We start from the raw sequence: 11,571 nt of genomic DNA, 5'->3' as shown, positions 1-11,571 counted from the left end.
ATAATAATAATAATAATAATAATAATAATAATAATAATAATAATAATAATAATAATAAGAGCAATTGTAGTGTTTACTTCTTTAACATTGAGAGTGGAGATCGCCCGTGATCTGAGTGGAATATTAAAGATGTTTTTTTGTGATCATGATCAAGGTTCCTTCGTTCAGGAGTTATATAAACAGGCGTAATGTAAGAGAGAGAGAGAGAGAGAGAGAGAGAGAGAGAGAGAGAGAGAGAGAGAGAGAGAGAGAGAGAGAGAGGGGGGGGGGATTTTGCATTGTTTTAATCAATTTATTGCGCCCATTAGCGTCAGACATTTGAGTACATAGTAATAATACTATTGTGTTTATCTTTATATTAATTAAGTTATGCCCATGTAATTCATACGGAGAGAGAGAGAGAGAGAGAGAGAGAGAGAGATAGAGAGGAGAATTTGTAAGAATAGGCATTACTCACAAATGAGAGAGAGAGAGAGAGAGAGAGAGAGAGAGAGAGAGAGAGAGAGAGAGAGAGAGAGAGAGAGAGAGAGAGAGAGAGAGGAGAAATTGTAAGAGTAACCATTACTCATAAATAGAGAGAGAGAGAGAGAGAGAGAGAGAGAGAGAGAGAGAGAGAGAGAGAGAGAGAGAGAGAGAGAGAGAGAGAGAGAGAGAACGAGAAAACATGCTTAGCATTTGTTTAATACATCTCTTGCCTTGATATCCCTGAAAGACAAATAATATATTTCTTCTACCTTATACGAAATCATTTTTTGGTCACCCAAGTGTTAAAGGATTCAGCTGACGAATCCTACACATTGCAACTACGCATGGAAGACTGTCTACACATCCTGGCATTCTTATTCAGATGGCTGAACTGTGAAATATCTGTTACTGTGGCCCGGTGATGTTACAGCCAGTCCTCTAGCTCGAGTGATAGTGCATAGATATTCCCAGAGTTCGAAGCGAGTGCATCGGTTCATTAGTGATATGGTGTGATGGTTTTTCTAGTTTGGTCATTATACATTACGTGGGTGGATAGAGATTGACGTTATATAGATGTGTTATTTCCTGGTTTGGTTGAATAAAATCAATCGTCTGAAAATGAATTTGGAAGTCTATGGACGAGAAAACTAAATTTAATTGCATCTATGAAATTAAAAAAAAAACAATCATTAACAACTTTATATCTTACTTGAAAACTTTAGAAATTCATAATTATATTTTATTGGTAAATTATTACTTTTTATTTGTATCGTGAAAATATTATTATTATTATTATTATTATTATTATTATTTGCCAATCTACAGCCACAATTAGAAAAGCAGGATGCTATAAGCCCAGGGGTCCCATTATTACTATTATTATTATTATTATTATTATTGTTGTTGTTATTAATACTTCCTAAGCTACAACCCCAGTTGGAAAAGTGGGACGCTATAAGCTCAGGGGGTCCAACAGGGAAAATAGCCCCGTGAGGAAAGGAAACAAGGAAAAATTAAATATTCTAAGAACAGTAACAACATTAAAATAAATATTTCATATACAAACTTTAGCAAAATAGGGAGAGCAATTGGATAGAATAGTGTGCCCAAGACAATGTACCCTCAAGCAAGAGAACTCTAACCCAAGACAGTGGAAGACCATGGTACAGATGCTATGGCACTACTCAAGACTAGAGAACAATGGTTTAATTTTGGAGTGTCCTTCTCCTAGAAGAGCTGCTTACCATAGCTAGAGTTTCTTCTACCCTTACCAGCAGGAAAGTGGCCACTGAACAATTGCAGTGCAGTAGTCAACCCCTTGTGTGAAGAAGAATTGTTTGGTAATCACAGTGTTATCAGATGTATGAGGACAAAGGGGAATCTGTAAAGAATAGGCCAGATTATTCGGTCTATATGTAGGCAAAGGGAAAGGAAACCGTAACCAGAGAGAAGGATCCAATGTAGTACTATCTGGCCAGTCAAAGAACCCCCATAACTCTCTAGCGGTAGTATTTCAACGGGTGGCTGGTCCCCTAGCCAACCTACAAGGAAAATAGCGTACGCTGCTATCATGCATAACTCTCTAGCAGTAGTATCTTAACGGGTGACTGGTCCCTTGGCCAACCTACAAGGAAAATAGCGTATGCTATTATGATTTCTCCGCGAATCACAAAACATTGCGTAAATAATGTCGAAAAAACCAGAAAATATACTATATCAGAACGCACGGAACAATGAGTTGACTCCCATCATTTACGCCATGCAAAGATCTCCTGACCATTTTCTTTCAAAAGACATCTGCCATCTATGTTTACGTATGATTGTGTACTCAACGCCTCTATATTCCTTCCTGATCGATCAACCGATCGATTGTGCGTGTGTGTGTGTGTGTGTGTGTGTGTGTGTGTGTGTGTGTGGGAGGGGGGGAGGTGAGAAAGAACTGAGCGTAACACCTGTCTCTCTACGACTCAATTTTAAACAATTCTTTCGTTTTATGGTTTTAACATCTTGTTCATGCTATCGTTTATTTAAATTTCAGACATGTAGGCCTACAATAATCTGTTTGTGTGTGTGTATTGTTTGTTTGTGTGTGTGTGTGTGTGTGTGTGTGTGTGTGTGTGTGTGTGTGTGTGTGTGTGTGTGTGTGCTGGGGTGTGGGGCGGTTATATTAAAGGTACCATACAACACTGTCATGACATTATGTTTAATATTTATCTAATTGCATAAGAAAGAACGTTACGTTTCTCGTGATTATGTGCAATTAATTTACTTATTTCCTTATTTCCTTTCCTCACTAGGCTATTTTTCCCTATTGGAGCCCTTGGGCTAATAGCATTTTGCTTTTCCAACTAGGGTTGTTGCTTGGCTGGTAATAATAATAATAATAATAATAATAATAATAATAATAATAATAATAATAATAATAATAATAATAATAATAATAATAAAATGTGATGATAGTCTAAAAAAATAGTGAAAAGCTAATGGTTGATAAACTTGATTTTGAAGCATATCACCACCAATTTATTATAATTAATAACCAAAATTTAGCTAAATTTTGGAGAATAGACTTAAATTTTAAGTATGCTTAGTAGTTTATTGATATAAATACTCTATAAATTGAGAACACAATATTATATAACAACTCTCTGACTCTATATAAGATAAGAAGACAGTTAAAGCAATGAATAAATTATGATTATTTTATTTTCTTTATAATAAAAGCTAAATAAAACTTGTATAAATAGAATGCCACCACTGTGAAAAAAAGAAAAAGCTAATTCTGTCTTTTACAATGATGGCGTTTATATTGTTTAAGTACATTGCACCAAAATAAGTGACTGCTAACCAATCAGTTCTCTATGCATATCTATGATTAGTTCATCAAAATAAAGGGCACCTTAAACAAGAACAAGAACAAGAACTTGTCTCTGATAAGAACTTTGATGCGTAAATTTCACGAGAAGTATGCAGGTGTATAGTATATTCCAATATTGCAGCCATTTAATATAGTGGTGGTGCTAATTTTTAATAGAGAATGTTCTGATTTACTTAAATGTGAAATATTAGTGGGCATTTTGAAATATCAATTGTCAATTTAGAATGTAAATTGTCAATTTAGAATGTAAATTACCAATTTAAAATATCAATTGTCAATTTAAAATATTAATTAGTAATTTAAAACATTAACTAGCAATTTAAAATATCAATTGCCATTTGCCAATTTCTTTTGTCTTCGTCAATTTGAAATATCAATTCTCAATTTAAAATGTAAATTACCAATTTAAAATATCAATTGTCAATCTAAAATATCAATTGTTAATTTAGAATATTAATTAGCAATTTAAAATATCAATTGGCAATTTGAAAACATCTGATCAACTTTAATGTAAAATATTAATAGTCAATTTGAAATATCAATTATCAATTTAGAATATAAATTAACAATTTAAAATATCAATTATCAATTTAAAATATCAATTGTTAATTTAGAATATTAATTATCAATTTAAAACATTAATTGGCAATTTAAAAACATCTGATCAACTTGAATGTAGAAGATTAATGGTCAATTTGAAATATCAATTGTCAATTTAGAATGTAAATTGCCAATTTAAAATATCAATTGTCAATTTGAAATATCAATTGTTAATTTAGAATATTAATTAGCAATTTAGAATATTAACTGGCAATTTAAAATATCAATTGCCATTTGCCAATTTCTTTTGTCTTCGTCAATTTGAAATATCAATTGTCAATTTAGAATATAAATTACTAATTTAAAATATCAATTATCAATTTAAAATATCAATTATCAATTTAAAATATTAATTGTTAATTTAGAATATTAATTAGCAATTTAAAACATTAACTAGCAATTTAAAATCTCAATTGCCAATTCCTTTTGTCTTCGTCAATTTGAAATATCAATTGTCAATTTAGAATGTAAATTACCAATTTAAAATATCAATTGTCAATCTAAAATATCAATTGTCAATTTAGAATATTAATTAGCAATTTAAAACATTAACTAGCAATTTAAAATACCAATTGCCAATTCCTTTTGCCTCCAATATAGAAGAAGAAGAAGACCGATGTAAACACAGTAGTGCCGTGTCGAGCTACGCATAAAGACGACTTTCGTTCTTTTTATGGATTGGATTGGGAATCCAAAGTGATTTACTGTGATTTGCCATCGTTTGAGCGAGCAATATGGTAGAAGTTGGAACTTCAAACGTCTGTGCAGACGAAGAGGAGGAGGAAGAATCGCTAACAGTCCTCTCAGAAGCGAGGCATTTGGAAGTTATTTCGGCCCCCAATACACCCGCCCATTCATGGAGGCTCAAGGAAAGGGTGAGTATCCTGTTTTTGCGTATCTTTATCCGAAATCAGATGTTAATAATCTCATTATTTACTGTGGTGGGTTTGGTTAGGTATAACTATGTTTTATAGTAGCTTAAATTTGGCCATACACAAAGCTACTGGTATCGGTTTTGTCTTGCCGTTTAAGAGGACATTTCAGTCCACTTGGGTTATTCCACAAACACACAGAGGACTTGATCAATGGGAGCGTTTGTAGGGTGACGGCCAGATCCCGTAGAAAACTGGAATATTCTGAACTGTGGCCGTCGTTCTAAAAACTATTTTGGCGGGAGAAGCTAACTTAAAAAAACCCACCTAACCTATGCTAAAAGCCGTATCCTTACCCAGGGGGGCTGCGCACCCCCGGACCCACCCTTACACAACATATTTAAGATCCGTAGACCATTTCCAAACGTTTTTATTCCATACAAGATAACAGTCTGAGCGATAATAAGCAAATTAGGACGCCTGGCCGTAGCGCTACAAACTACCCGTAGCTTAAATTTGGCTATACACAAAGCTACGGGTATCGGTTTTGTCTTGCCGTACCAGAGGACATTTCAGTCCACTTGGGTTATTCCACAAACACACAGAGGACTTGATCAATGTGTACCTGTATTTTGAGAGCGTCAATGAATATGAACGTCTAACAAATATGTAAAAGGCTGTGGCATTGTCTTTTTACAGTTGATGGTGGCTGCCACTGCTTCGAGGCGAGAAATGTCTTGCCGTACTAGAGGCGAGAAATGTCTTGCCGTACTAGAGGCGAGAAATGTCTTGCCGCACTAGAGGCGAGAAATGTCTTGCCGCACTAGAGGCGAGAAATGTCTTGCCGCACTAGAGGCGAGAAATGTCTTGCCGCACTAGAGGCGAGAAATGTCTTGCCGCACTAGAGGCGAGAAATGTCTTGCCGCACTAGAGGCGAGAAATGTCTTGCCGCACTAGAGGCGAGAAATGTCTTGCCGCACTAGAGGCGAGAAATGTCTTGCCGCACTAGAGGCGAGAAATGTCTTGCCGTACTAGAGGACAGTCCAGTCCACTTGGGTTATTCCACAAACACAAAGAGGACTTGATCAATGTATACCTGAATTTTGAAAGCGCTGATAAACATGAACTAATAAATATGTAAAAGGCCATGACCTGGTCAATTTACATTCGACGGTGGCTGCCACTGCTTCGAGGCGAGAAATCAAATGCGTGTGTTTCTAAGAATGCCGATACACAATCCCCCGTACATGGTAACGACTGACCTATTCGTATTAGTGTATGAAATCAACATGCCAGTTACGTTCGTGTATAGCCAGCTTAACTTACTGCTATTTTAGGGTTAACTGCGGTAGATCTTGTTGTTGCCTATTATTGTGGGTTAGCTTAGCTAAGCCTTATCACAAACAAATTCCAGGGTTAGTAATCGTACTGTAGGGGAGGTTTGGTTAACCTCATTTTAAACTTAAGCATAGGAGGGATTGACTATTCGTAACTGGATAAGAAATTAAATCACATCGTACGTACAGGTTTGGTAATGACCTAATACAGTTGAGGTGTCGTACTGTATTGTAGATCAACGGACACAGGTTGGCTTAGGCATATGAGAAGAAAAGTCACAGCTTTTCTCTCCACTTTTCATTGTACTACGAAACAGTTGAATAGAGGGATGGTGATTCCGTGATCTGACTTAGATCATGTTAAATCATGGCACCAAGATAAGTGTAATAATGATAATAGTACTCATGAATGCGAACATAGAATCGGTTTTTGAGGTCTGGGCGAAGCCTCGGTTGGGAAAGAGAGAAGGGTTTTATCACATGACTTTTTTTAAAAATAACTTGAATAAAATAATCCAGAAAATTATAGCAATTATTTAAGAATGACATGATTCCTTTGGTGACTTTTTATCCCTTGTGTCTCCAAAAATAACAAAGAACGATACAGAAATGAAGTCTATTCCTAAAGAAAAAAGGATAATAGCAACATTTACGATCTTAAGAACAAGCCAATCATTGGAAGCTCATAAGTTTATAAGAGGAATATGAGCACAAGCGGTAGGATGCATCATATCTGAGGTATGTCAAGCAATATATGATGCTTTTTGCAGTCCTTTCCCTCACATTAAGCACATAGTAGGCTAGTGCAATGGGCCAGTCATTTAAACATGCTAAAGGATGATGGGGACAGGCCAGGCTGGTCAGGACTGGCATCAGTAGCCCCCATTTACGTTAAAGACTGACCTGTTCTTGCCAGTCGCCATGAAATCAGCTTGTCAGTCGTGTACGCCCTACTTAACTTACTACAGTAATATATTAGGTTTAATTGAGGTAGATCGTCCAGCTGCCTACTATTGTGGGCCAGCTTGTCTAAGCCTTAACACGGACAAACTCCAGGGTATGTACATTGTTCTATAGAAGATTGGTTAACCTTAGGCTTTGGAGGGATTGATTGAGTAGTCACAATAGGATGAGAAATTAAATCCCTAATAAGAATGTACAAGTTTGGTAATGATGCGATACAAGGGAGTGCTTGTAGATCGGCAGACAATGGATGTCTCAAATATAAACTAAAGAGAAGTTCAATCCTATTTTAATAAATCAAAGATGCAGTATATCCTAACCTAAGGTATCCCCGCATACTATCTGTGGTAGGTGGCTAACTTTTCCTAAACCCCCATTACCTCTGGTTTGACTAGTTACGAGGTGCACCTGCTGTTCTAAGAACTAACCACAGGTTATTTGCAGAACGGTCGACTATCACAACATTTCAGAGTTGTCAATAAACTATCTTGTGAGTTATGCGGAGTGTTCGTAAGTAAGTAGATCTAAGCGTGTATTCACTAAGCTAGATTAGGTCGGATCAGGATGCATTACTTTGGGTTGAGGTTGAAATTCCAATACAGCCTATTAGAGGTTTGTGTGATACTTATTTCTTGCTGAACACATGAATCATATTCTGTATTTTTCCAACTACTTGTGTGTTGTTTTGATCTTTTCTGACCATTGCTGTTGGTTCATACTTCTCATTTTGTATAACAGGAAACAGGGTAGAATGCGAGAGACCTTTTTGCCTATGGGAGCAAATGAAATTAGGCTAATACAAGAGATAAGGAAGTATATAAGGAGTTAGACTGAAATAGACTGTAAAAATGCTTGAATAACAGAAATAAACTTGAGGGGCATTTAGTAGAGCGGAGACCTCTGCCATGGAAACTTATTTCTCGAACTTTTGTTCGACCTTAACCTTTGACCCTAACGTGTATTAATTTTCGTGGATTTTCATACACCCAAATATAAACCAAGTTTGAAGTCTGTGACAATGATGTCCAAACTTTGGCTGATTGCATGTATTGGAAATTTTGCATGACCATGACTTTAACCTTCCAAAATTTAATAATTTCCAGCTTTTTACATAATGGTTAATCCCTGCAAGTTTTATTACTTTACGATTAAGATTGTGACCATGAAGGTATTCACTAACAAACACACACAAACTCACAAACGGGTTAAAACATAACTTCCTTCCAACTTTGTTGCTGGAGGTAAAAATGAATAGAAAAAAGATAATAATGGGAGAACTATTTTAGCCTTTGAGCCAATAATCCCATTTCTTGAAACATGACTTTGAAGCAGTCTACTATACTGTATAGTACTTCATGGTCATATAACGACATGCTTTTTAAAAATTTTGAAATTGTGTTTCGGTTTATTAGGGATATGTCGGTCAGGATGTTTAGCTACTTGCAGACAACTGTTCCAAATCTGCATGCTGGTGTCACCCGTGATATACCAGAACTTACCCGCTACTGACTGGAACGGAGGGGACAAAAGAGCTGCCCAGAAGGTTTTTGGACTCCTGCAGTCTACTCTTACAATTGGAATAGTCGACAAGGAACTGGAGACCGATCATCGGTCTCCCTTTTTACTTCCCAGACTCCTTTCATGACGGGCATGTATAGCAGCATACGGTCCGTCATAAGAATGAAGACCGCTCTGTTCTCGTAGACCTTGGAACCCCCCTCCCCCCACGCAAATACATTGTCTGTCCTAGAGGGATCTTCCTCTGCTATATTTTTAGGGAAAGTAGCTACCAGTGCAAAGCCTTGTGCTTTGAGCTGACTACCACTACCCACGTGCTCATGCTACTCTCTTTTAAATATTTGAAATTGCCAATATTTTTACTAACAGGTCTGCAATTACTCCATTTCTACCCTCCTACAGGTCATCACTTCAGCACTGGGGCAAACTTCCTTCCTCTGGTCTTGGTCTGTAGATTAAGATATACCAGAGAAATTTCTTTAGGACTCCCAGGTAGAGGTGAAAATATCAGGGAATATCTTAGTATGATAATTACGGGGGCTCCCAAGCTAAAGATCGTAGTACAGCACAGTAGCAGAGTTAAAGTAACTGTTCCTCCACAGCCTTTCAGATTGACGTAAACATTGCCTTCCAAGACCTCCTTCGTCCACAGTATGGCTAGTTCCACAAAGCCGCCTCCCCAGCAATCGTCCCTATGATTCTTAAAGCTAACTGGTTAATTCACAGTGATCCCCATACCTTTAGGTTAGGTGGCAACATGAATATGTGGCATTCTATCGTAGTATTTGCATAATGAACTCCATTTGTTTTGTTAATACTGTACTGCTCTCCTCCAAGATTCTACTGTCCCCAGTAGGGAGGAACACACTAGCTTTTCAACCCACTGAGAATGCTGGCAGAACTTCTACTTTGCAAGCTTTCCAAAGAGTTTGATAGAGCACTTGGTGGCAAGGACGATCGTCAACACTTTCATTCATGACCAAAGTTACAAAAGGGCCCCACCTGCCAGTAACAACTGACACCTTGTTTTAATAGCAGAGTTCCGGCTTCACTGGGAACATGGTCCTGAGGACTTAGGTTTGTTTAGTTAGGAAAAGTACAAATTATTTTTGATATTTGGGATATTGTGAATATCTTTGGGCTATGTCGTTTCAGGAAAGGAAATAGTATCGTAAATATGAACCCAGATATGGGAATGGTAATCCAAACAGAGGATATGGAAAGCTGTGACTATGAATTTATGAGAATTGATAGCAAAGTGGAGCTACTAATTATTCAACGAAAAATTGTTAATTACTCCTCCAATATGAGTGGAGCAGCTTGAAGTCTTGGAGTATTGATAGAGGAGCGAAGTTCAGTTTCATAATGATTAACCAAACAGAATATAAGAAAGCTCATTCTGTCAACTGGCTTTCATTTAGATATCAAGTTTTAGTAATTTCTAGTAAACTGTTTAGTACCATTACATGATAGCTATTAATTTAGTTGTTATATTTTGTCTTATACATATAAGCTTTGTACATCATATTACCTGCAGTTGAAGTTTTCATCAGTTATTCTTATTTACTTGATCAACAGATGAAGACGGTGAGCGTGGCTCTGGTGTTGTGCCTCAACATCCCTGTGGATCCACCTGACATCGTGAAGATCCAGCCTTGTGCGCGTTTGGAAGCATGGACAGGTAAGGTGTTTGAGAGTAAAATTATTGAATAGTGAATAGTGAAAACTTTTGTTCAGGGATTAGAAATAAAAAAAGACATTAAGATTTGCCTTCGCAATTTATGAACATTACTCATTTCAAAGTTTTCGGAGTTATTTCAGTTACAGACTGGGTCTTATGGGTGTTGTGTAAAAACCGTTCATCTTTTAAAGTTTATTTTCTTTTTTATATATAATTTATATTTTTCCTAACTTCACAAGCCAAAGTCGTTTAATAGGGATATGATCCAGCGACACTGGAACTTGGCTGTTATTATTTATAATGTGGTGTAGATAGTTACTGTTGGTTGGCTACCGAAAGTACAAACCATCCGTTATTTATATATGGATATATCTTTTGGCAAAGCTAGCTGGAAGGTAGCCAATTAGACCATACTCTTATTAAATGATCATCAGAAGAGCTGGAAACTGAATTCGTTAATGAGTTATTTAACGACAGGTGGTAATTGAGTAACTCTCTTTTCTGTCGGTCTTCTCTTTCGTCTTCAATTAGAATTATTGATTGTTTGCTTCACTCTCATCATTACGGAAGATCTAATATATTTTTGGCTAAACTGGCTATACTGTACATCCACACTGTGCTTCTTGTAGGGGTCATGATTGATCACAGGCAACCCCCATGTGCCGAGTGTAGATCTGGGCCTCCCGTTCTGTGGGACGTATTTGCTTTGATGAGTAAAAGGAAGGCCGATGATTGTCTGGCATCTTCCTTGGCAATGCCCAAGATGATGCCAAAAAAACTATTGTACAGTATAGTACTGTATATGTACAGTATAGCAATTTTCTCTTCCCATTAAGTTTACTGGCTGCTGTAGCTTCTGAGTATATGCCCATAGCTTTTCCCCTGGGAGTATGTATCACGATCCTGGAGAAGTAAGTTTGTATAGGATTGAGATTGTCTGCTCTCCTTTTGTTGCAATCTGGGGTTCAAGATAATTGAAAAAAGTTTTATTTCACACCCAAGCAGAGATTGATACACATAGCAGTAATGAGTCTTCTATCAGGTGATCGCATTAGCAAGCTCAAAAAGGTGGCTAAACTGTCTTTGTCCTAGACAGTACTTCCAGCTCGACATTGGCAAAGTCCTCTCGAAATCCTTTTCCACTTTGAAAAAGCTCCCTGAATAAGTATTCTTATTTGTTTAATGAAAGAGCTAATTAATTGTTAAATTTTGCATTTTCAGAGAATTTTATCAGGAATTAGTTTCTACACAAAAACA

At 36.7% G+C, this 11,571-nt stretch overlaps 1 protein-coding gene across 1 annotated transcript in view; it reads left to right on the top strand.

Annotated features, from left to right (window-relative positions):
• Nucleotides 1-4,547: 4,547 nt before the first annotated feature.
• The window catches only part of raptor (regulatory associated protein of MTOR complex 1), a 69,163-nt gene continuing 62,139 nt past the window's right edge, over nt 4,548-11,571 (top strand). The window contains exons 1-2 of the mRNA XM_068351721.1: nt 4,548-4,818; nt 10,212-10,314. Of these exons, the coding sequence (XP_068207822.1) occupies nt 4,678-4,818; nt 10,212-10,314 (244 nt within the window). The 5' untranslated portion in view covers nt 4,548-4,677. The remainder of the gene's footprint in view (nt 4,819-10,211; nt 10,315-11,571) is intronic.

The sequence above is a fragment of the Palaemon carinicauda genome, chromosome 28, assembly GCF_036898095.1.
Source record: "Palaemon carinicauda isolate YSFRI2023 chromosome 28, ASM3689809v2, whole genome shotgun sequence".
Taxonomy (NCBI): domain Eukaryota; kingdom Metazoa; phylum Arthropoda; class Malacostraca; order Decapoda; family Palaemonidae; genus Palaemon; species Palaemon carinicauda.
Note: the sequence above shows the minus strand (reverse complement) of the source record. Positions and strands in the feature narration are given on the sequence as shown.